At 54.9% G+C, this 22,907-nt stretch overlaps 12 protein-coding genes across 12 annotated transcripts; 7 read left to right on the top strand and 5 right to left on the bottom strand.

Moving 5' to 3' along the window:
* Window positions 1–274: 274 nt before the first annotated feature.
* On the top strand, window positions 275–1,232 carry PUNSTDRAFT_131529 (uncharacterized protein; the record flags this gene model as incomplete). The annotated part of the gene is made up of 8 exons (XM_007380832.1): window positions 275–372; window positions 426–482; window positions 539–626; window positions 681–751; window positions 809–859; window positions 918–933; window positions 993–1,042; window positions 1,097–1,232. 8 exons carry the CDS (start codon window positions 275–277, stop codon window positions 1,230–1,232), a joined length of 567 nt encoding a protein of 188 aa, XP_007380894.1.
* A 287-nt stretch (window positions 1,233–1,519) lies between these two features.
* On the bottom strand, window positions 1,520–3,538 carry PUNSTDRAFT_131528 (uncharacterized protein; the record flags this gene model as incomplete). The annotated part of the gene is made up of 4 exons (XM_007380831.1): window positions 1,520–1,822; window positions 1,887–2,934; window positions 2,985–3,130; window positions 3,182–3,538. The coding sequence occupies 4 exons, from the start codon at window positions 3,536–3,538 to the stop codon at window positions 1,520–1,522; spliced, it is 1,854 nt and encodes a 617-aa protein (XP_007380893.1).
* Window positions 3,539–3,712: 174 nt separating this feature from the next.
* Window positions 3,713–7,308, top strand: PUNSTDRAFT_131527 (uncharacterized protein; the record flags this gene model as incomplete). Its single annotated transcript, XM_007380830.1, has 10 exons — window positions 3,713–4,045; window positions 4,105–4,214; window positions 4,270–4,485; window positions 4,550–4,630; window positions 4,702–4,918; window positions 4,971–6,360; window positions 6,420–6,426; window positions 6,482–6,600; window positions 6,655–7,097; window positions 7,147–7,308. The coding sequence occupies 10 exons, from the start codon at window positions 3,713–3,715 to the stop codon at window positions 7,306–7,308; spliced, it is 3,078 nt and encodes a 1,025-aa protein (XP_007380892.1).
* Window positions 7,309–8,093: 785 nt separating this feature from the next.
* On the top strand, window positions 8,094–9,129 carry PUNSTDRAFT_62988 (DNA topoisomerase IV alpha subunit; the record flags this gene model as incomplete). Its single annotated transcript, XM_007380829.1, has 7 exons — window positions 8,094–8,164; window positions 8,222–8,276; window positions 8,331–8,384; window positions 8,437–8,523; window positions 8,575–8,682; window positions 8,854–8,921; window positions 8,973–9,129. Coding segments are annotated over 7 exons (600 nt in total), but the record flags the coding sequence as incomplete, so codon positions are not given.
* A 777-nt stretch (window positions 9,130–9,906) lies between these two features.
* On the bottom strand, window positions 9,907–12,057 carry PUNSTDRAFT_118796 (P-loop containing nucleoside triphosphate hydrolase protein; the record flags this gene model as incomplete). Its single annotated transcript, XM_007380828.1, has 3 exons — window positions 9,907–11,139; window positions 11,196–11,676; window positions 11,742–12,057. The coding sequence occupies 3 exons, from the start codon at window positions 12,055–12,057 to the stop codon at window positions 9,951–9,953; spliced, it is 1,986 nt and encodes a 661-aa protein (XP_007380890.1). The 3' UTR covers window positions 9,907–9,950.
* A 651-nt stretch (window positions 12,058–12,708) lies between these two features.
* Window positions 12,709–13,401, top strand: PUNSTDRAFT_131524 (uncharacterized protein; the record flags this gene model as incomplete). The annotated part of the gene is made up of 2 exons (XM_007380827.1): window positions 12,709–12,785; window positions 12,837–13,401. The coding sequence occupies 2 exons, from the start codon at window positions 12,709–12,711 to the stop codon at window positions 13,399–13,401; spliced, it is 642 nt and encodes a 213-aa protein (XP_007380889.1).
* A 1,796-nt stretch (window positions 13,402–15,197) lies between these two features.
* PUNSTDRAFT_131522 (uncharacterized protein) lies at window positions 15,198–15,929 on the top strand (the record flags this gene model as incomplete). Its single annotated transcript, XM_007380826.1, has 1 exon — window positions 15,198–15,929. One exon carries the CDS (start codon window positions 15,198–15,200, stop codon window positions 15,927–15,929), a length of 732 nt encoding a protein of 243 aa, XP_007380888.1.
* A 64-nt stretch (window positions 15,930–15,993) lies between these two features.
* PUNSTDRAFT_141749 (uncharacterized protein) lies at window positions 15,994–17,243 on the bottom strand (the record flags this gene model as incomplete). Its single annotated transcript, XM_007380825.1, has 7 exons — window positions 15,994–16,160; window positions 16,224–16,424; window positions 16,494–16,745; window positions 16,795–16,864; window positions 16,918–16,931; window positions 16,984–17,167; window positions 17,230–17,243. 7 exons carry the CDS (start codon window positions 17,241–17,243, stop codon window positions 16,149–16,151), a joined length of 747 nt encoding a protein of 248 aa, XP_007380887.1. The 3' UTR covers window positions 15,994–16,148.
* A 409-nt stretch (window positions 17,244–17,652) lies between these two features.
* Window positions 17,653–17,924, top strand: PUNSTDRAFT_32048 (uncharacterized protein; the record flags this gene model as incomplete). Its single annotated transcript, XM_007380824.1, has 2 exons — window positions 17,653–17,775; window positions 17,829–17,924. Coding segments are annotated over 2 exons (219 nt in total), but the record flags the coding sequence as incomplete, so codon positions are not given.
* Window positions 17,925–18,638: 714 nt separating this feature from the next.
* On the bottom strand, window positions 18,639–20,028 carry PUNSTDRAFT_141747 (uncharacterized protein; the record flags this gene model as incomplete). Its single annotated transcript, XM_007380823.1, has 2 exons — window positions 18,639–19,525; window positions 19,581–20,028. 2 exons carry the CDS (start codon window positions 20,026–20,028, stop codon window positions 19,188–19,190), a joined length of 786 nt encoding a protein of 261 aa, XP_007380885.1. The 3' UTR covers window positions 18,639–19,187.
* Window positions 20,029–20,173: 145 nt separating this feature from the next.
* Window positions 20,174–21,111, bottom strand: PUNSTDRAFT_98447 (ribosomal protein S13). The gene is made up of 4 exons (XM_007380822.1): window positions 20,887–21,111; window positions 20,698–20,831; window positions 20,393–20,646; window positions 20,174–20,343 (listed from the first exon to the last, which is right to left on the bottom strand). Exons 1-4 carry the CDS (start codon window positions 20,923–20,925, stop codon window positions 20,300–20,302), a joined length of 471 nt encoding a protein of 156 aa, XP_007380884.1. The 5' UTR covers window positions 20,926–21,111; the 3' UTR covers window positions 20,174–20,299.
* A 1,058-nt stretch (window positions 21,112–22,169) lies between these two features.
* PUNSTDRAFT_23942 (uncharacterized protein) lies at window positions 22,170–22,489 on the top strand (the record flags this gene model as incomplete). The annotated part of the gene is made up of 2 exons (XM_007380821.1): window positions 22,170–22,293; window positions 22,353–22,489. Coding segments are annotated over 2 exons (261 nt in total), but the record flags the coding sequence as incomplete, so codon positions are not given.
* Window positions 22,490–22,907: the final 418 nt, after the last annotated feature.

Raw genomic sequence — 22,907 nt, 5'->3', positions numbered from 1 at the left:
TCCGACGGCGTGTGCCAGAGTCAAACCAATGGATCTCGACCGTCGTCGATCCTAATCGCAATCATCACGCCCTGACTTCGTGACCCTGGGTGTGTGGGCTTTGATCTTGCTATTATCTTGTATAAATACCAGAAAGCGCGGTCCAAAGCGTCAGCTGTGCATACGGATAGCTCTTCACCTTCACTTTTCCCCCGTGAACGGAATGTTGTTGTTCTTGTCGGTCCTGCCGTTGATTCAGGCCGCGGCGTCGGCCGTACTGCCATTCTCCAATCCTATGCTCAGGGGCGGCTCGGAGCTGACCATTGCAGGAAATGGAGTAGGCGAGCCTATGAATGTGGGTCATATTCTATGCATCGAGTCGCTATCGTTCTTGTGCGTAGAATGAAGGATGACACGATATCGCAGGTGATCATATCTGGACTCAGTTCCGCACCTGTATTGACGGACGACGGATTTCTTGGTTGGGCTCGCGCTATTGGCTAGTGGGCATTACCTTGGTTGGGCACAGCCATAACGAACGCTGACGAAAGAATCGCAGCGACGAAGAATGCCTGGACATCAACCTCGGCGCTCCCCAGCAGGCCAACCTTGGCGACGGCAATGGCACACTGAATCAAACAGCGGAGGTATGCTTTGAGTGCCATGCATGTTGATCCCGTTGCCTAAACGTTCAACGACAGTTCCGTGCTAGCTTCAATCTCCCAATCATCGGGACTTGCCTGGAGGGTCTCACGGGCGGTGGTCATTTCAGGTATTGAAATAGATGTGCTGCGGTTTACTCGTTGCCCGGACCCTCATTCCCCTTCAGGTATTGGCGACAGGATGGGCCACTTGCAAATACCGGAGCTCTCTTCCTTGCGTGAGTAGCACTGTGCAGCATACACGTCTGATCCAGTTTCTAACATTCAGAACATCAGCGTTTCCCAGGAGGAGGTGAGCAGCGCTCCCTTTGCAGCTAGATTGTTCCACGCCCAAACACATACATGTCACAGGGACTCCTGACAGGTCAGACCATCGCTCCAGATGGTTATAACGTCGGAAGGTGCGTGCAAGCCGATCATTGGGTCTAGTCCTGGCTCATAGAATGCACGATTAGGGATGCGTTCGTAGCTGCCGCAAGCGGCTCCGTTAGCTCTGGCGGCATCACATACACAACGATAGCCCAGAATATCACATGTCTTCTGCTTGCCGGAAGTTCCGGTATCAACCAAGGTCGGTCCAAGAGTCATTGATTAGCTAGCCTATCTGAGAGCGTGCATATATGGTATAGGGATTGCGCAAGATGGCATCGTCACTTTGTTGACTGTAACAATCGCATCCGAATCGGATGAACTAGGGTGTTAATAATGATAGAGTTCCTTGGGTTCATGGGTATGCTACGGCATGTCTGAATTTGTAAAATACAATTGTGTGTGCATGCGGCTTTCCAAGGCATAACGTGGTGAAGAGTTCGAGACAAAGGCACATTACTGAAGTGTAATCGGCACCGCTGCATGTAAGCCCAACGGTACCTTGACTGTTATAGCTCCTCCACATCATTATCATCATCATCATCTTGAGTGACCATGGCGGTAGCGTCCTCGACCCAGACGTCATCACTCCCTTCTCGAAGATGGTCGCTCAACAAGTCCATGTGGTCGTCACTCTGCTGTAGCTCGAGCTCCGTTTCCGCATATCCATCTTCCGAAGACTGAGTAGGTATCCAACTAGGGCCATACGTATCTTCCAATGGTCTGCGAGTAACGCGAGCGAGGACGGCGTCAAGCTGTGCGAAGTTGGCGTCGTCCATGGCGAATCTGCGATGCTTGCTGCCATTAACGTGCTGAGAGGAGAGTCGAGGGTACGAGTCAGCTCGCATCAAAGCGCGAACATCACGATGGGTCTACCTTAGCGAAGTCTTCGAACTTCGTCCTACAGCTCTCGCAATAGCCAGGTTTGCTGCCCTCGTCACGCTTCGGCAAGCGCAAGGTGTTCGTGCTCTTCGCCTTCTTCAGAAAGCCCTGTCGCCGTTCCGGAATGACCGATGGGGGGCCCATGAGGCCCGAGTTCTCCTTGTCTGCATCGGCGTTGCCTGTCACCTTACGTGACGTAACAACTTGTCGTTGGAGCTTGTCCTGAAGTGAAGCGGACAGTTGCAAACCACGTAGGCCACTCCCGGCAGTCGACGTGGTGCCCGTCGTAGACGTGATGCCCACGCTATTCCCAGACGCTGCCATATAGTTTCCTGGACCTGATGCCAGATATCCGGATGCATTAGCGGAATCAGGCGCAAAACTCCCGTCGGCGTCGGCGTCGGGGACGTCCGGGTTGGATTCGCGTCGATGGAGGTTGGCGAGCGAGACAGTTCGGCGAAGGTCGCCCGATTTACGTGACTGAGCTTGGAGACGGAGCTGTGCCTCCCTTCGTTTCCGTTCGAGCGATCTCCTATGGGCGTTGAGGCGTGCTGCTTCCTGCTCTCGTTCCGCGCGTTCTTGCTTCTCCCATTTCCGCCGTTCTCGCTCGTCGAACTCGATGAATGGACCTCGTGCTTGGGGATGACAGTGTAATACGGGCCAGTCGCCTCGTTCTGTACCATCACGATCTCTTCTAACAGCGTATTCTTGTATCGCTATGGGAGCGAGCTGTTGCCACATATCTTCGACAAGAACGAAGTAGCTTCCTTTGGAGAAATAACGGAAGTCGTGCCGCCTCTGAGTGGGATCGCGTTCCAGAAGCCCGCCTCTTCGTTCCGACTCGAGTAGACCCCTCAGAGATCGTTGAGTTGACCCGGAAGCGATGGCCACCGTCTCAGCTGGCTGCGCGGCTGGCATCGCTGAAGTCGCTGAAGGCATACACCGTTCAAGGACACTCTCGAGTTTGTACATGTTCCAGATCTTCATGCCAAACTTGAGGGCTTCTTTGACCACCAGATCGTCTGCTTGGCGCTTTTCGCCCCTGGAAGCTAGCTGCAGTAGATGAATCGGAGAAGAGGGCGGGTGACCAACCTGTTCTTAGGTTTACTCGGGCTCCTATGCGCCACGACTTTAGCACGCGATTTTGAATTCTCCTTGCTTTCGTCTTTGCTTTCTGCGGGAATGGGTAGGTTGGTAATGAGGTGGGTGATGTCATTCGAGAAGAAGTCATCCACGCGCTGGTTTCCTTGGGTCAGCTAGTCTATAAAGGACGAGGCGACAAGACGTACACCGCCAAGGTTGATAACTCGATTCTGGAGCATTTTCACGTCCTCGGCATCTCCATCGGAAACATCGAAGTTGAAGTAAAACACCCAAGACGGGAACGCTTTCCGGTACTTGACACGGAATTCCTCCTTCTGCGCCTCCCGTTCCGCGCGTCTGCGATCTCTCTCCTTGCGTTCGGCATCCGCTTGAGGGTATACAAGAGGTTTTGGGCGTTTCGAGTACAGCTGTGGCAACTCGCCAGCCTCCGGCGACCGCGGGCGTTTGGTCTGGCTGGAGGTCGCCTTGAATGGTGAGACGGCCGAGCCGAGGTTGAGGGGGACGGCTTTCATCGATAACGGGCGGCGATGGACCGTCGCCATCGTCGTCTCGCCAGAGCAGCGAGCGCTCGTCGACGCGATGCGGATCAAGAAGAGACAAGAAAGTAGTCGCTGCGAGCGTGAGGAGAGTTCATCACATGCCCATATACGGACGCGTTCACGTCACGTGTTCGCGCCGCTTTGAAGACATCGCTTTGGCGCTCACTGTGTTGCGCGATGAACTCACTGAATCCGCTCGTGGAGATCAACGGGCTCTGTGTCGACGATGTTAACCTGGCCGAGACTCGTCCGGAATTTTTTCTTCCTAAGCTTGAAGATGTCCCCCAGAACCCCATCATGGAGACTCTCAAGCTCTCGCTTGACTTGAAACGCTTGGACGACGTGAAGGTAGCGAGTGTCCTCGATACCGGCTTGCAATGGGGAAAGCCTTCTATCCTGCAAGAAAAATCTCCCATACCTACTCCTGGCTCGTCTGCCAAGCCAGCGTCAGCTAGCCGATATCCTGGCGATTTGTGGCGATCAGCAGCTGAAAGCCGCCAGATCATCCGGGTTAGCGCCCCCGCCATGTCTCTATTGTAGGAGGTGTTGAATATATATATGGCCCTCAGCATGCAATCAAGTCGTGGGACACCCTCCGCTCCTCGTTTCCGTCACAAGCTAGTTCGACACCCTTCCTGTCTGAGCAGTCATCGAATGTATATATGGCAGCACGTTACCAGTGAGCACCAGATCATTTTACCGTGTTCCCACTGTTAATCCTCTGTACATTTTAGTGTCATGCCACAGCTGCGACACCCTTCAATTGCGCGCGTGTATGCTACAGCTCGTGATATTGCCATGGGGCTGCGACAGACTATACTCGGGATGTCATCTCCGCTTCATATGTGGGATCCCATACATGAGCATTTTGTCCTTGAAGTGGTACTGCAGGGGAAGAACACAGATGCTGAGGTTGTCATCGAGGGCAATGATGAGATCATCAGTCAAAGGTGCGTTTATGTGCAGGAACACCTCGTAGTATGGCGCGACTGACTGCTATCGTCTGATCTGAAGTGTGCTATCTCGGTTTCTAACCATTGGGACTATTATGCGTCGTCTTGATCATCTTGTCGAAAAGATGCGTGCGCGACCCAGGTACGTGTCACGTTGATATTCTTCGCAGACTACGCCAGAAAAGAAAGACTGATAGCATACTTATTGTCTAGCTCGAGTAAGCAGGCCTTCAAATCTGCCTCGGGAGAGTCAACTATGCATGCTTTCACGCACGCTCTGTCCGCTGTTCTGGAATACATGGGAGATGAGTTGTCATCAATTGCGTTCCCTGAAAATGCTTTCGTGGACGCTTCCTCGATTACTTCAACTTGGCTTCGGTATGCCGAGTTCGAAGAAATTGCTAGGGGTATCGGTTCGCTTTGTGGGGTGGTGAGTCAAACAAATGGCATGTTGCGTATGACAAGGTTCCGACACCGTACAGGATTATGACAGGAATCCAAAATCTTATATCCCGATCCCTGACAGTCCTGCACCGTTGCTCTCTCATGTATACACTCGGCTGTCATCTCTGATCGCGCAGCGAGCTCCACGCAGGCTGCTGGCACTAGTCTCGCATCTGTTATCGGCAACGTCCCAGCCGTACTTCAAAAGTCTATCGGGGACCCTTGGCTACGGCACCCCAGTCGCAAGTGCGAGCAAGGCGGCTGGTAGTAGTCGAGCAGGCGCGTACCCTGGAGGAATGGACAACGGCTTTGAAGAGTATGAAGAAGAAACTGAGGAGGATCGCTTGTTGACCGACAGTGCCAATTTGCCTGCGTTCATCAATGACGAACTAGCCGATGCCCTGCCTAGAGCGAAGAAGTCGCTCCAGTTGTTATATGCAGCATCACCGGGGCATCCTCTCTGTACAGGTGACAATTGTGGGCCGCCACTGCGGTGGATTTGGACGGAGGCCGAGGTCAGAGAAGCATGGGGCCTCGCTCGGAGACCTTCAGAAGATGATATCCGATCCAATTTATGCGACCAGGAATCGATGATACGGCCAAAACCCGGAGACGAATCCGCTCCTATTGACCCGATCTCGAGGATCTACAAACCAGGCTTAGATTTCTTTGAAGTCTTCGACCATGAACCCTCAGCGTTCGCGCTTGGCTCTCTCGCGCAGGTTCATCGATCCTCGCAGCAGGAAAACCTACGGTCGTTCGTCAACGCGTATCCAAACGCCCTACCATCTTTGTCACCGACCTTAACGCTTTTGACGGAACTCGTCTTGGCTCCCTTGGTTAAACACATCTCTCAATTATCCGCCGCCGTGCTGGCTACATTCCTCCCGCAATCCTCCCCTAGTATCGCAACTTCCCCACCCGTGTCATCCCTATCCCCCATCCTTGACCTTCACGCGCAACTGGTCATCTTACGATCCTACCTTCTTTTGACGTCCCCGGCATTCAAGTGGAGGCTAAGCGGTGCCTTGTTTTCAGACTCGGACTCAGACGATGACCTTGATGCGGGCAGTCTGGCCGCTCGTTTCAGGATCAAACGCATACGATCAGCGTTTTCGACCGGCCATAGCGAGCATCCGTCACCTCCCGTTTGGGCTATCGGGCTCGCCCCTGCGTTGACAGGTAGAGAAACCTGGCCACCCGGGGGAGCAGATTTAAGCTTCGTTCTGCGTACCGTGATAGTGGACTCTTTGCAGACCATGTCTACTCAACGTGCTGTGAACTCAAAGAAATCTAACGAGGGACCGGAATTGGAGGCTGATGAGGATGCAGCACCACGTCTTCTGGAGGAGACTGAACGCAGACTGGGATTTGCCATCCGAGATTTACCTACTGGTCCAGGCAGAGACAGGTGGCTCAATCCTTTATGTGAGTCATAGGAAATCAAAAAATGAGCACCCAAGCTGACGTGTGTCCCGAACTTCTAGCCATCGAGTAAGCCGCGATTCTTTCTCATTTGACTCGGTAGGAATGACTCACATACTACAAGAGCTCTTGACTTCCTATACATTGACTATAAACCTCCGCATCCGACCGAAGTCGTCATCACGAGCGAAGCTTTGAACAAGTATCAGCGAATATTTTCCTATTTGCTTCGTGTCATGCGTGGTACGCAGGCTTGTCTCTTTTCCTTCAAACTAGTCAATGACGACAATCATCCAGTACATCATGTTACACTGGCTCTTTTTCGCATGTCCCGAACCGCTTACGCCGCGCTGTTTCCGACGTTCTCCGCAGCCAACAAGCGATTCCTGCAGTTGCGCTTCAGTATGCACAGCTTCGTGACCGCGCTTTTGACGTACACATTCGACACCGCCATAGGATCCAACTTTGATCCCTTTTTGTCCCGCCTGTCTACGGAATCCTTCGCAGACGTGTTTGAATTGGCACAAGAACATTCAAAGATGATGGACGAGATCCTGAGCTCCTGTTTGTTGCGATCGGCCCAGCGAGCTGCGGCCGATTTGCTCATGGGGTGTCTGGAACTTGTTTTGGACCTGGGTATTCTTGCAAGTCGAGTTCGAGGAGGAAACCTTGAAGAATATAGAGCTGTTCCAGTGCTAGACGATCTTCATTCCAAATATCGACGAAGAGTAACAAAACTGGTAAGTCTTGTCTCTTCCTTCGGATCCTTCTAGTTGACGAGCTAAACAGGTGGAAGCGCTACGAGCACTCACGGATGCAAACTCGATCGAATCCTCATCCCAGTGGTCTACCCAGCAGTTACCTTCAGGGGAGAACCATGTCAAACGCGCTCCGGGAGGGTTTAATGCATTGAAGGACTTAACCTCCAGGCTTGAAGGCATGAAATGGTAGACCGCGCTCTACCTTCAAACAGTATGGGCCGGGGAGCTGGTGTTTCGCGAGTGCCTCGCTCGTAACCAATGTAGCGCGCTTCATTGTGTTACCTACAGCTGGGCTCACCCGCGAATGCAAACACATGTATGCTCAATCGCTCGGTCGACGTTTTCTCATATTGAAACTCCGCTCGAAATGCACTCTTCCGCTCGGAATGCCCTCCGCGACCCATGGTAATCGCTACACTCTTGTCTTGACCGTACTAACCGTCACGGACCTTTCTATCACAAATACATCTCATGGTGCTCGTGGACGAGTATAGGGAAGAATACATCGACTCTGACGAGGCGATAGACCTCTTGGACGTCATTACCAGTTCGCCCTCGTCCGAACATTCACAAGGCCATGTTCCTGGAGTGTGTGCTGAAGAGGATCAGCTTCCCAATCATGAGAATGGCCTATCGAGGTATATTGCAATCTATTCATGTCTGACGTTAGGGACTGATTATATATTCTAGAGGGCAGACGGCAACGAAGGTTGAAAATACGATCATCTCGTTCTTGCGACAACTGAAGGCTTGTGGGGAACTGGATGGCCAGAGTGTTGTGGAGCTATGCCTTCGTGATCGTACAAAGGGGTCGATAATTTCGCCATATACGCGCATATATTCGCAATAATCAACGTGAACGCCCAGGTATTCAGCTGCAGTGCGCTCTATGCGACTTCCGGCAAGGACGAAGACATTTGGTTTGTTGCTGTTTTCGAAATATGGTTCAATGATCGATCGTCTGACTGCTGTACGCTAGCTCAGCTCATGAGTGTTTTGTCGTCCATCCATGAAGCCGTGGTGACGGATATGCCGGTTACAAAGCGGTAAAATGCTCACCTGCGTCCCATAACTGAATAAAACACCTGATATCCTACTCGTAGCGACATTTACTATCAAGATATCAATTTGTTTCGGACCCAATCGACCGTTGATCGTGTCAGTGCTTCTACTGCTTGACGATGTCATCTGTGCTGACTTAACTCGGTTTAGTTAGTCGATGATATTGGAGCTACATTCGAGGTCTCTCGGGCACAGCTCAACGTCGTGAGTCCATCTTCGAGATGTTGATCACGACCGAGCTCATAATCTATGGCAGAGAGCTTCCCCAAAAGGTTTGTTTCTTGGCAGCGGTCTCACCATGCATCTTGTTTCCGGGCTTCCAATAACCGGGAACGATTCGGAGGTATTGTCAGGCCCATATCCTCTAGTCATCCAAATAACGCACCGTATTCAGGCTACTATCGTGCCTCAAAACGAAGACATATCAAGATGCGTCGTCGACAGCGATGTCCGATGGGTATTAATCCTTGAGAAAGAGGCGAGTTCTCGATGCACACTAGGTGTACTGTACATGACGTCGCATGATCCAGGCTGTATTCCAAACCCTCTCCCGTAGTTCCCTCGTGACGGCCGCATCGCATCCCTCACTGGGAACACTGGGGAGGGGAATCTTGATTACGGTCCGCGTTGGGGTGTTATCTAGCCCATTATCCCTAACAGAGAATGCTGACAGGGAAAGGGATATCCGGATGTTGCTACCCGCAAGCTAGTTAATCAACTGGCGAACGACTTGCCAACAAAGTAAGCATACAGAACTCATGAAGTATATGCATCTCATCAAGGATCATCCAGTGTTCCTATCTTAGCGCTCGTCGACTGGGATCCACATGGAATTGATATTCTGCTGACATACAAGCTCGGCAGCATTAGCATGCTTCACGAGAAAGACACCCTAGCTGCGTCCAGAGTGCAATGGCTGGGCATATACTCCTCGGACGTACTCAAGTGAGAGGGCTTCGGTCGCACAGATAATGATCCCGCTAACGCGGTTTTGCGACAGTATGGAGGGCAACGACGATTTATGGATCGACATGACAATTCACGATCGAAAGAAAGTACGTTTAGCCGAATTACATTCTCTCTGGTGGCTCACGATCTTAGGCGCTGGCTATACTTGAACGAGGTGGAGAAACCTCACCGCCGCCCGAAATGAGGTTGGTTTCCTACCAGAATCTCAAAGCCATTGTCCTCTCACCAAGCAAATAAAGGCGCGAGCTCGAGCACATGTTGCTGACAGGAAGAAAAGCTGAAATCGAGATTATTGCTTCGTCATCGTCCAATACAAGCGTAGCTGAACGCGTGGACAAAGGCTGCGGTCAAGATACCATCGTGGAAGGCACGGATACAGCTTCGATGAATGCAGAGCGCCGGATTATCAATCACAGTTCAAATACGTCCTCTACCATAGGCCAAAATGGTCAAACTTTAAATGTGCATCCATTGACGGACTACGTTAGCAAGAAAGTGGTACTGGCCTTGGGATCTGCGGTTCCATCCGCGATTACTGTACCTCACGTTTAACGACTTTGATTGCTGCTCCGCCTTGCGAGTCCCTACCGAGACCCCCTTTGCCGTTTCAATGCGCATGCGCTCGTTGCAGTTACAATTTCATTCGATGTATGAATAGTATAACAATTACAATGGAATGCATAACGAGATGACTGAGAGACATGCGAGATACGAAATAACGAATGATGAGCATGCGACATAGCAAAGGTTCGTTGGTCTTCGGTGAAAGCTGGGATGCATAAATAGGGCCCGAGTACCCTTTCAGTCCTCCATGGCGTCGTCGAACACGTCGCTGTTCGAAAAGGCATTATTGGCCTTCGTGCTTCTGCGCATCTTCGAGCACTCCCTAGCATAGATCGCCAGTAATTCTTCATCCATCACGTCACCGGAATCTCCTCTACTTCCATCTGTGTTGGCGACATCGACGCCGAGACCACGAAGGACCTCTTCTAGCCTGGTCCCTTCAGTCCACCTAGCAGTCTCCCTACTAGTCTTGGTGTTCGCGCCGGTGAAGCTGGTGGAGCGCTTGAACGTAGCCTTCATGAAATTTGCCCGCGTGGATGAGGCCGAGGAACCGTTGAGCGACACAAGACCATTGGTCTCGAGGACGCCGAGCAGATCAACAAATTCGGTTCGCGACACTGGGGAAAAGACGTCGTTGCCAGTGGAACTGATGAGAGTGGCATAATAACCATAGAGGGATGAGCTCTCGACGCAGTCGCGGCTAACCGGCGATGGGCAAGAAAAAGTAAAGGAGGGAGAGGATCGCTTGGTCGGGCTTCTCGGTTTCTTCGGAGAACTGGGAACATCTGATATTGAGAGGCCAGCCTCGAGGCGTTTGATGGCAAGCGCGAATGAAAGAAGGGCCAACCGCGCTTGCAAGCCGAGATTACGGACTTTCGTCACTAATTCGCTAGCCGTGGACGGTGTCGGACCGTTTCGTAGGTTTGATGCAGGTGCATATGCCTTCAGCGCGTCGAGGACATGTGACGGGGTTACCGTGGGCGCCTTATTTGGTGACACGTCCGCGGTCTTGGGAGAGGAAGAGTGGGGAGGATACGAAGCCGCCGCAAGATCGATGGCACCACGGAGAACCTCGAAGACTGCGCGAACGTCACCCGTTTGCGCAGCCACCTTTTTGCTCAGTAACATCAAGGTCGAGGGAGGTAAGAACTTTTTGGCCTGCTGCTCGGAGTCGGGAGCCTCCAGTATCGGGGACAAGCGGCGTTTGAGAATTGACAGGAGATCGTCCGAGGAGTACGGGGCGAAATGCAAAGTTTGTACACCCAGCCCAGAGTATTCCCGCGCGTTCGAAGAGGCAGACGTCAAGGTATGGGTGTTTGCTATACCGATGAGCCGAAGCTTGTCGTTTTGTGTGTTTGCGAGGGAGAAAAGGCTAGCAAGCGCCTGGGGGCTGCTAATATGGTCGAGCTCGTCGAGTACAACAATACTGTCAATCCAAGCTCATGAGCTAAGACGAGAGGACAGGAGAAAAGATTGACACACCATTTACATTGCGAAGAGGAAAGAGCGGATGCTACAGCATCCTGGCAGGCTTTGGGTTTACGCCCCCTGACCCCAACTACAGAGCGAAGTTCTTCGGCCAAGCGACTCCACAGATCATCGATGGTCTTCAAAGCCATGCAATTGATCTTAAGGAGGTGCAATACTCGCGTCTTTGCGATGTCATGAAGTACTGCATCGACCAGCGCGGTTTTGCCCGTCCCTGGGGTGCCGGATATGTACAATGTTGACACGGGATCGGTTTCAGTCGCAACATCACCCTCAAGGAAGGAGTCGGCAAAGTGAAACACGACAGCCTGTTCAGCCTCACGCCCAACGATGCCAGCATTATGGGTACCGACTCGCAGAAGGGCACGCGCACGTGACTCGAGGGTATGTGTCGAAGTAGATGGGGTTGGTGGAGGTGTAGCGATGGACAAGGCCGCGAACTCTGACGTGCCAAACGTCGAAAACCTTCGTACAGCTACATATCAATGAGATTAGCCCAACTATCCTTCTTCGGAGATCACGGTGCAAAGGTGGACTGACCAGGACGACGCGAAGGTGTGACTACTGTCGTGCTCACGGTACGCCGGAGCGATCGCGTCCGGGAGAGAGAAGGCGAGGCTGGCGTAGCCTGCAAACCTCGTAGCGGTGGTATATTTTCCTTGTTGTTGTGACCATCGCTGATTACCACCGTCGGCGACGTCTTCGCGCGTTTCGCGTCGGGCGTCGGCTGAGGTGTCAGCGGTGCTGCGTCACACACAGCTGAGCTGGGGCTCTCGTCTCGTGGCAGAGAACGCTTCCCAAGAACAGTGTTTCGCGTACTGCGACGCGTGCTACGAGTTCTACGCGGTGTATCCATCGATGTAGGCTGGGATGGGGAGGAGGGAGGAAGCGGAGTTCCAAACTCGGTCGGATAACCATGATATATTGTCACGTGAAGTGCGCGTCGCGTCGCGGTCGCGTGCCGTCTAATTAGCGTTTATATATCTGATCACGCGTTCTGTTTTCCATCGACATTCCCTCGTATTTTCGACGCTGTAGACCGTGCGGGGTCGGAAACGATTCTAACAATAGGCCATATCTGACAACAACCATGTCCCGGGGCTGCCTGGAATTGTTTGCAGCTGGTGTTCAGGTAGACAACACGCCGACGGCAGTCTATTATTGAAGTTGTACTGGCACGCAGACGCATCGCAAACGCGGTGTTTTCAGGCCGGAACGCCGTCGAGTGACCTCGGCGATGTGTTCAAGACATGAAAATTGCGTGCCGGCGGTTCCGTTCTCTCGCGCCCTGTTTAACTAGCTCTGTTTGTCCAGCCAAGCCCGGCGCGTGTGAATGCGCGTTACGTTTGCAGCACAAACATAGTTTACTATACCCATGGCACGCTATCCTCGTACCGTCATGAACTGCGCGGTGCTATTTGGTCCTGATGCCCAGAGCAGGCCTCCCTAGTACTTAGATGATGGAAGCGAAACGCAATCGGTAGCCTCGACCCCCCTAGACGCTGCGATGGACTCGAGGACACGGGCTTTCTGGACGCCCGTGGTGCTCAGTAACACTGTGCTCGCAGCTTCATTTCCTAGAAGGTATTACTTGGACACCGTCGCTGATTCGCACCATAACTGATATCCATGTAGCCCTGATAAAGGCCGCGGCCGAGACGGCAATGGCAACGGGGGCGGCGGCGGCGACGGCGATGGACACGGCGATGGCGACGGCGAGCAAGGCGGAATTCCCTCGGATGCTGCCCAGCCAACGCAATCCCCTGACAGCGGCGACGAACCGGAACCAGGCGATCCGGACCATACCGACCCAGGCACTGTGCTTCCCGACGCGTCCCTGACAGCCACCTCGCTGGTGACCAGCAACACGAGCGTCGTTTCACCAGCTGCAAACAACCTCGCTGTCGCGCATAGTTTTAGCACAAGCGAGGCCGTGACCATCGCGGTTGGTATCATTGTCCTGCTCCTTCTCGCCTTCTTCGGCTTCTTCCTCTGGAAACGCCACCAGTGGCATAGGAAGGAGTGGGCACGCCGCAGGGCCGCATTAGGCTATCGCTATCGCAGTCGGAGTCGCACTCCCAGCCCACCCGGCTTAGGAACGTCGTCCCCACCGCCACGCAGCTATAGGTCCGGGGGACGCCCACGAGCACTCAATTCGACCATGACGACAGCCTGTGGACGAGGGTACATCATCGTGTAGATGGGGACGGAAGTTTGGAGGGGCTCGTGTCGGCGGATCAACGATACTGAAGGGGAATGCCTCTCTATCGCCACTCTGCAGCATCTGGGCGCATAAAGATCAAGGACTTGCACTTGGCACGTACACCATAATTCACTGTATCCTCTCTCCATGCGATCGATGTCTGTCTATATCTCCACTCCGTGTGATTCGTATATGCTTGCAGGGTGTCGGCTTCAATAGTGGACTCGCCGGTATTCGGGGACGGCCTGGGCCGATATCTCATACTTGACTTTTTGAATCGTTCTTCTCACTCAAGCGCAGCGTGTCTGCGGAGTGCGATGCGACTCCGACGCAGTGGATACATCGCATGGGCGATTAAGGTATGGTTCATAACCTCAAGATTTTCTTGGAACCCCCGCTCGGACCTTGGCGACTACCCGAGCTCATCACCATTCCGATGCCGACAACTAGGGCACCCTTGTCTGCGATAGTTGACTTCACCATGCTCATTGGACCTGTGCACGCTGCGGCACTATCTATGCGACGCCCGTAAGTTAGTCATTACTAGATGCGTGATTGGTTAATGAGACGGAAGTAGGCCAAATAAAGGCGGCGGAGGAAGCGACAGCGACAGCGACGACGACGACGATAAGTCAACCTCGTCGAACGTGAGTCCGACGTCGCCGACAAGTAGCCCTGCTACGACGAGCAACGCTCAGACAGCAAGTGTCATGTCGAGCACCAGTTCGATCGAGTCGGCGGTGCCTACTTCTTCCTCGTCGTCCGACGTCCCTCCTACAACCCTCGGACCCTCAAGCCCTACTATGACGGCCGTGGTACCTCCAAATACCCAGGGATCCTCAAACGGATCATTTGTGACTAGTCACAACGGTCTGAGTACGGGCGCTGCCGTGGGTGTCATCGTCGGGGCGGTCGCGGTGATTCTTCTCCTCGCGGCATGCCTGCTTCTCATAAGGCGACGACGAAGACAATCGCAAACGCCGGGGGCAGCGGTACCGGCCGAGTCGGGAGGCGCGAATGGTCTTCGGGCTCTAATCACAGCACCAGCTCCGGCGTACGCATCGAACGGACACGGATCCGGGTCGCTTCTCGTCTCCCCGGACTCGTCATCGTCGGAAGGGACGAAACCCGGGTCGGTGTCGGCCTTCCCACCTTCGCAGTCCGGGGGCTACTTCGCGGGGCTGCCCTCGTCTACGGCACCCTCGGACGCCGCATCGCAGGTGGCACATAGCCTCGTCAGCATGGGCCCCTCCGCCTCCGTTTCAGTTGCCGGAGGACCATTGCCTGCTGCTGCGCTCGAGGTCGAAGCTCCCCCGCAGTACGAACCGCAGCAACCGCAGATGTCCCAGGTCGAATGGACACATCCGGCCAGTCTGCCAGCGAGCGTCCCGGCGAGCGTGGTGACCAGCGTCCAAAGTCGGTATTGAACGCCTGGCATGCGTGTGTTCCGGTGTGTATTCCGCAGTCCTGCCAAGAACCATGTCTTCTCACCTGCAGTGCCACAACGGAAACAGTGGAGACTTTTTGGAAGCGGTTCGCGTACACGCCCAGAAGGACAGGCGCAAAATAGACTGTAGGAGAGACGTGGTCGACTGCTGCGGTCTTCCGGCCTCAGGCATACCTTCCATGAATGCCCTGTCGACGCTCGCAGGATGATGTTCCCCACCCTACTCCATATCTGCGTGAGTTGGACGATGATTCGAGCATACGCCGTAGCTGCGCCATCTCCAGCGGTCATCGAGGGCAGAAACGAGTACGTTGCGCAAACACCAGTCGTATGGCTATGACGAACCATGCATTTTCGCAGCGGCGGCGGCAAACACGGAGATGGCGACGACCACCCGAGCAGCACGGCCTCGACGCCCACTTCCGCAACACAATCTCAGCCCTCAACCGGGGGCGTCGCCGACCTTGCGAAGTCCGGCAACAAGCTCTCCTCGGGCGCGATAGCCGGGATAGTCATCGGCGTCCTGGCCTGCGCCCTCATTGCGCTCGCTGGAGCCTTCCTGTGGCGACGCCACCGCCGGCACTTGCAACAGCGGCAGGCGAGGAGGAACATCCTCGCTGACCCATCTTTGACGGCAGTCGACGGTGCAGGGTCCATGCAGGACCTGATGTCAAGTTCACCCCGGCGCGTATCTTCCGACGCCGGCGCCACGCTGTCGCACGCAACCAGCTCCGTCATCTTATCGACTCTGGCGCCGACGGTGTTAACGAATCCTTCCATGCCCTCCGACGTGAAAGCCGGACGCTCTCCGATGCACTTGCCCCTGCATGTGGTGGGTGGTGTCGGAACATCGGATGGCCCGGGTGAAGTACGGAGGCTCCAGGCGCCTATAGAGGAAGCCGGCGCAGTGCCGGGGGCAGAGCCGTTGGGGATGGCGAGCTCGGATCCACCGCCGGATTACCAGATGTCCGGAGTAGAATGGAGCAGGCCACTGTCGCCTGGGACGAGCACGGAGGTTCAGGCGAGCGGAATCAGGGGCGATGGCCAAGAGGCCGCGGCGCGAGATGGACATTCTTGAGGCATCAAACGAGAAGAGTAGCGATTTGGCGATAGTCATCTCGATGCAGTCATGTCCTTCGTATGTTATTTGCATGACACGATTATGTCCCGGACAATTGGGTCGATACACTGAATACGAAACACCGCGCTGTGTATCCATTTGATAGTGTGGCAACAGCAATACAATGAACAGGATCACGTAGCAATAAGGCGTAGCAGCCCCGAGCGAATATAAACATTATGCTTTGATCTAACGAGAACGTTTTGCGTGTTAGATTCTGCGAACGAAAGGATGAATAGAAGACAAACGTACACCGAAACGCTCCGCGCGCTTTTTTCGCCTCTCGAGCTCCTCCGGATCGAGCTGCTCCGCAGGCGTACCACGCTTCTGACCACGTCCAGCACCGGCACCGGACTTCGGCGAGCCTCTTTCCGTCTTGCCTGTCGTGGCGTCTGTCTTGGCTTTGTCCGGAATACCAAAGCGCGCAGCGCGGGCTGCCAGCTTTTCCGGGTCCTATACCACGCACGCACAGGAGGGATTAGCCGACGCGTCGGGCGGTATGACGTCCAAGGAAAAACGTACTTCTCCCACCGCGGCCTGGGTCGGCACACCCTTGGTAGACGCCTTACGCTCACCCGGACCAGGACGCTTGTTCCCGGTTTTGGCAGGAGGCGGCGCCTTCGGCTCTACCATTGGTATGCCAAAGCGTGCGGCGCGTTTCCGCCGCTTCTCGGCTTCTTCGTCGACGGGCGCAGTGTCCGTGGCCACAGGTGCGGGAGCCTCCACCACAGCTGACGTGGCCGCGGAAGCAGGTGCTGTGGATGCGGGAGGAGCCTGAAAGGGGTTATGGTTGGAACAGGACGCGGGAAGTGGCGTCACTCACGGGGTTCGAGGTTGACGGCGGCGGGTGCGAAACGGTATTGCTGGACGGCGCAGGCAGTTCCTCTTCGATCCTGCTGTATTGTCAGAGATCGACACGCGGTACGACGACGCATGTTTCGCGTACTGTTCTGGCTCTATCTGTGGAGGACGTCAGCCATACACGCACGAAGACGCGACTATTGACGCGTACTATCTCGTCTGTCGTTGCCGTGGGAGTCCCTGAGGGCGGTTTCTCGCCATGGATGCTGTTGTACACGTCGACTGCCGACGGGTTGTTGAGGATGGCGGCGACGAGGTCGGCCTTTTTGGCGCCTTTGGCAGGGGCGTTCGCCTTGGAAAGGATGTCCTTGAGGTCGACGACCTTGAGCTTTTGCCTGGGATAGGGCCGGGCGTGTCAGTGAGCGGCTCGGCGGGCAAGACGAGGAGGACGGCGCACAGTTTGGCTTCCATGACGGTGCGGAGGAGAGCTGTGCGGCACTGACAGTGACGGTGGCGGGGACAGTGATGCTGATCTGGTGACGGTGCGACTGTGGGGGCGGTGCTTCCGAGTGCCCAAGCGCGCCCGTCGTCGACCAATCAGTGGATCGTCCGTTGCGATTGGGCAGCGGCAAGGATGGATAACGTCTTTCAGTCATACGGCTTTGGTCAGTCCAGCCGACTCCGGGAATAGCCTGCACTCACCACCTCCTCCTCGCCAGCCCCCCACACCCTCTACCAGGGCCACACCTTCTACCCGCAGCCCCAACAGCCCCACCAGCCCTCCCCCGCACCGACCCCCGCGCCCCCGACCCAGCAGGATGCCTTTCTGCCTGCGATAGACAGTCCCCAGCCGCCCCCGGAGGCGCCGCCGCCCCCGCAGGATGACCAGCCGATGGACGAGGAGCCGCTCTACGTCAACGCGAAACAGTACTATCGCATCCTCAAGCGGCGCGTGGCCCGCGCTCGTCTCGAAGAGGTCCACAGGCTGTCCAAGCAGCGCAAGGTGCGTCTTGCCCAGGGTACCGTCTTCGAGCGCGCGCTGATCAACCGTCGTAGCCGTATCTGCACGAGTCGCGCCATCAGCATGCCATGCGTCGTCCGCGCGGACCGGGCGGGCGATTCCTCACCGCGACCGAGATCGCTGCCCAGCAGAAAGGTGCAGAGGGCGTCGCCTCCGGCTCCAGAAACTCCGCCTCCCCCATTCAACTCGATGACGACGCCGATGATGACGATCGTGCCGCCGACTCGCCCGCGGCGATGGACCAAGGCATCCAACCTAACGCGACGATGCTACACGTGGACGCGAGGCAGCAGCAGCAGCAGCACGACCCTCAGCCTCAGCCTCAGCCACCAATCCTACAGCGACTGCTGCCCCAACAGCAGCACCCAATTGCCCCACAGCAGCACCAAGTTGCCCAACAGCCGCATCCGCAACCGCACCAGCAACAAATTCAATTGGCGCAACCCATGGCGCGTCCGCAGCACCAGATTGCTATCCAGATGAAGCAAGAGTCCCAGCCTGGAACACCCATGTTGCCCCAGGGCAACGCCCCGGCGGGCTTCCAGCCCCAATCAGTGGCCAGACCCGATGCGTATGCACAGATGCCGCATCCCGGGTACCGCCCCTTGACCGCGTCCGTATCGGCGCCAACACCCACCCCCAACAGGATGCCCCCGTCGTTTACACCCGCCGAGCACGTCCCGAACATCTCGCACACCCCCGTCCAATCTCCCAACCCGCAGAACGGCATGCAGCAACCCCTCCAACCGCAGCAGCCTCAGGCACACCAGATACCCTCCCACGGCCACGCCCATCCGCACGGGCGCCACCCGCACCCGCACGCCCATCCGCACCCTCATCCGCATCAGCAGCAGCAGCAGCAGCAGCAGCAGCAGGTGCAGCAGCACGTCGCGGACGCGTCGGTCTCTCCATGGGCCCAGCACTCGGCGCCTCAGCAGCCGCCGCCTCTGAACCGTACACCGTCGTCGACTCACCGCGGCCACATGCATCAGCGTTCGCAACAGGCACCGCGCAGCCAGCAAATGAACGTCCGCTCTCCGTACGACGCCATGCAGATGCATCACGTCCCACACCCCCACGCACACGCGCGACACCACCACAGGGGACTCGTCCGTGAAAGCGTGTTTAACAATGCCCGGAACGGCGCCACCGCGGATCTTAACGCAGGCGCCGTTACCGGTGGGTCGCAGCCGGAAATACAGTTCGGAGGCGCCGCGTCATGAGCAGCGCCAGATTGGCTACATGTTATGTGAACGAATCGTACAGCTTCCTTGTTCCTCTGCTTTCAGGTGCTTTTAGGCTTAGTTTGCCGGTTTCCCTTCGTCCCCAATTGTTAGTAGAATCTTTGTCACGGTGATAGCTATATGCATAGGCAATGTCAATTTTGTCAGAAGTCATAACTCTTCTATGTCCATTGCATCGTCATCCGGGACGTCCTGATATATGTTGAGTGGAGAATCCACGACTACGGCGTCATCGGGAAGCTCCTCTATGTGAGCAGTACTCTCCAGCTCGGGCAAGTCATCGGCGTCATACAGTCCTGAACGACCGATAGGCCGAAACAGAACGAGCGCCTGACTATCGTCTTGCCTCGCCACAGGCAAGGGAGGGCCGGAGCCGGACTTCAGCCGTCTCAGGAGCGCCTCGGAAATCTCGTAATCACTCGGCCGCTTCCGGTCCCACCGTTCGTCTTCGTCCTCGTCTAAAGATGAAAGGTCGGTGATTACAACTCCTGGACGGAGACACTGTTAGACGGGTGGACTGAAGCGGAGTATGAGCGGACTCACTGTCTTTCTCGGGCTCGTACCACGACCCGTTAGACATGCTGACCTCCGGAGCCGTCTGCTCCGGGGAAACGGGCTCTTCCACAGACGTTGGAAGCACCACTACCGGTGTCGTATCCGACGTCTGCATGTCCATTTCAGAGTATAGAGGGGTAATAGGGGTAATATGCGGCGGTTGCTGGCTTGATCCCGAGGCTGAGGTGGGCGCTGCCTCGCAACCGGCGGAGGGTTCGGTCACGATGCCTCGTGACGGCCATGGTGATGAAGGGACGTGGTTGAGGGTGAGGTGAGCGAGGCCATGCTCCAGAGGGTCACACCTCCGACGTTTTGCGTGGAAGGAGGCTGGTGAAGAGGCGTCCGTATCTGAGTAGTCTGTTGGGGTGGAAAGCTTTCGCTTCAGGGAGGGCATGACCCACGGATGGCGCATAGGGTATTCCCAGCTCGTCGTCATCGTTGAAGACGTTAAGCGCGGTCGCAGAGGTACGATCGCGTACTTAAAGGGAGGGAGCGCCGAATGTTCAAGAAACTTCCACGTGACTCTTCACAAAATAGGCCATTGGTCCAAGCAGCCCAACACTCACTCCCAGGGCCATGGGCCAGTCTTAACGCAGTGCGATCAGGGTGAAGTATACGTAAATGCATATGCAAGCGACATGGAGAGCGTGTTGCAATAAGTGAGGGAGCATACAAAGGCCCGACATGACATCCGTCCAAGTGAACACCTAACCGCGCTTCTTCGACACTCCAACGGTTTTTCCACGGCGACCTATGTTGCGCATGAGAAGTTGTCGCCTTGCAGATGGAGAATGACGCACCGGTGGTCTTTGTGTGTTGACCACGTACGCGGAGGCCCCAGAAATGACGGAGACCACGGTGCGCCCGGATCTTCTTCAGACGCTCGAGATCATCACGGAGCTTCGAATCAACGCCATTGGAAAGAATCTGCGAGTTCTTGCCGTCGACGATGTCCTTTTGCCTGTTCAGGAACCATGTCGGGATCTTGAACTGGGTGGGGTTTTGGATGATGGTGACAACCCGCTCGAGCTCGTCCGAGTTGAGCTCGCCAGCGCTGAATAGACAATCAGTGCGCTACCCCTGCCGCTGCCTCATCACTCCATACCGCTTGTTAAGGTCGACGTCCGCCTTCTTGCAGACGATGTTGGCGTATCGCCGTCCGACACCCTTGATCTCGGTCAAGGCGTACATGATCTTGCGCTTGCCGTCAACATTGGTGTTGAGGAGACGCAAGATGTGCTATAGCCCCCCGCACACATGAGATACGACGTCACTAACGGGGAAGATTACTAACTTGGAATTGCTGGTGGGCTTCGGGGACAACGAGAGACATGGTGCAGGATGGATGTGAACCCTGTGAGCGAGCATAGTTAGCCTGGCTTCATCCAAAGTCCAATGGCTCAATCCATCGCAAATCGGCCGTTTCAAGCGCTCCAAATTGGTGAACGCGACTGCTGGAGCGAGAGACGCCGATAAAAATGACGATCTGGTCGTTCTTCACTTACCCTGGTGCTCAGCCTAGCGGTCGGTAGGAGGTGGGGAGGTTGCTCGGAGAATGCCGCCTGCGGAGGAGCCCAAGGTCACAGCCACATCGGCGCCTATTCTCAAGTAATACTATATGCCACCGGGATTTCGTCATCACCGGGATTTCGTCACTTTTTGCGCATCTCGCTAGCTACCTCATGTATCGCTCTCATTTTTTGAATGTATGGTATTAGGCACTATCCAAACACCCTCCTGGCACTTCTGAGGAGTAACAGAGCTTCAGAGACGCTGTATGCGAGTTCAAGCTTTGTCACGCCGTGCATGCATGCCGAGCTGTGCCGCGATGGCAGCCGAGCGGACCTCGAAATCCTGCAAGCAACGGTGCTGCGTCGACGCGCTCGACAACACTCACTCTGGATCAATTCATGACATACAACCATCCATGTCCGGGCCTGTAAGGCATAGGCAAGATACAGTAGACTCTCAGTTTGAGAGAAAGATAGATCTTGCCAAAGAAGGCCTCCAAAACGGGACATACAAAAATGTTTCGGCTGCTGCTCGGGCGCTCGGGGTGACCTGGACATGGTATCTGGATCATCCAGAAATAATACTAACTGGTTGTCTGTTGGATAGGTTGCTCGAAATACACTGAATGACCGTGTTCGGGGTATTCACCAAAGCCGCCATGTCGCAAAAGAGAAGCAGCAAGCACTCAAGCATGCCGAAGAACAGACCCTTCTTGATTGGGTTGACACCGAAGCACAGAAAGGCCGTCCCTACGATGTGACGCAATTACGAGCGCGTGCAACGGAGCTGGCTGGCAGAGAGCTTGGGAGATGGTGGCATAAGCGGTTCGAGGACCGGCATGCCGACGAGCTGACTACCGCCAAAGCTACTGGTCTTGACCCGTCGCGAGGAAAGAACTTTAACCGGCCAATCATCAATGAGTACTTCGAGCTTGTTAAGGGGCTAATTGACAAACATGGTCCCATTCCAGCGTCCAATATCTGGAACATGGATGAGAAGGGCATCCAACTCGGTGGTGGTCGTAAGCAAGGAAAGAAGAAATTCTATTTCTTCAAGAAGAGGAAGCAGCGTTACAAGATCCGCTCCGACAACCTGGAGCTCATAACACTTCTAGTGTGTTGTGCGGCAGATGGGACCACGGCGAAGACGACATTTGTGCTCTCAGACGGACCGTACCCAAATATCTGCGGTGTTCAGGGTGTAGGAAGGTATGATACCATGCTGGCTGTATGAAACTTGGGAGCAAAGTGTCTGAATCATTCATCAGTGTCGCTGTGACCCCTTCGGGGTGGACAGATCAGGATGTCGCTGCGGATTGGATAGCCAATGTCTTCATTCCGGCTGTGCGGATTCATTCTGACATCACGAAGCCGATCTTGCTATTCATTGACGGGCACGACTCGCATGAGGCCGATGAGATCAAAGCGGCCCTGTAGTCATCAGGAAACACCCCCTCTGTGAATTAGTATCATAAAGGGCCAACAATGTCAAGTAATTACTAGACCATCCATGTAGATAAAGCTGTATTGGGACCTTTCACAGTATATACCAGCACATACCAGCACAGAAGTACAAAAAGTAGGAAATATGGAAGGTCCCCCTGAGCATATGTCACATTTTTGGTGAAATGTGTACAAATATGTGGATTTTTATTCACTTTTTGGGCATATTTTGGTGATCTGCAACATCCATGGGCTCTCAAATATGATATATTGTGGCTCAAATATGACCATAAACATGTCACATCTTGTTAGATATCTTCAGAATTTGGTCATTGGTACATGACATTACATCCACCATTAT

This window comes from Punctularia strigosozonata (assembly GCF_000264995.1).
Source record: "Punctularia strigosozonata HHB-11173 SS5 unplaced genomic scaffold PUNSTscaffold_3, whole genome shotgun sequence".
NCBI lineage: Eukaryota > Fungi > Basidiomycota > Agaricomycetes > Corticiales > Punctulariaceae > Punctularia > Punctularia strigosozonata.
Note: the sequence above shows the minus strand (reverse complement) of the source record. Positions and strands in the feature narration are given on the sequence as shown.

Excerpts from the sequence above, each read along its gene's own strand:
- PUNSTDRAFT_98447 (XM_007380822.1), bottom strand. The coding sequence starts at position 20,925 with ATGTCTCTCGTTGTCCCCGAAGCCCACCAGCAATTCCAA. Across the intron at positions 20,832-20,886 it reads AAGCCCACCAGCAATTCCAA|CACATCTTGCGTCTCCTCAA; the intron begins GTTAGTAATCTT and ends GGGGGGCTATAG. Across the intron at positions 20,344-20,392 it reads TCAACACACAAAGACCACCG|GTCGCCGTGGAAAAACCGTT; the intron begins GTGCGTCATTCT and ends TGCGCAACATAG.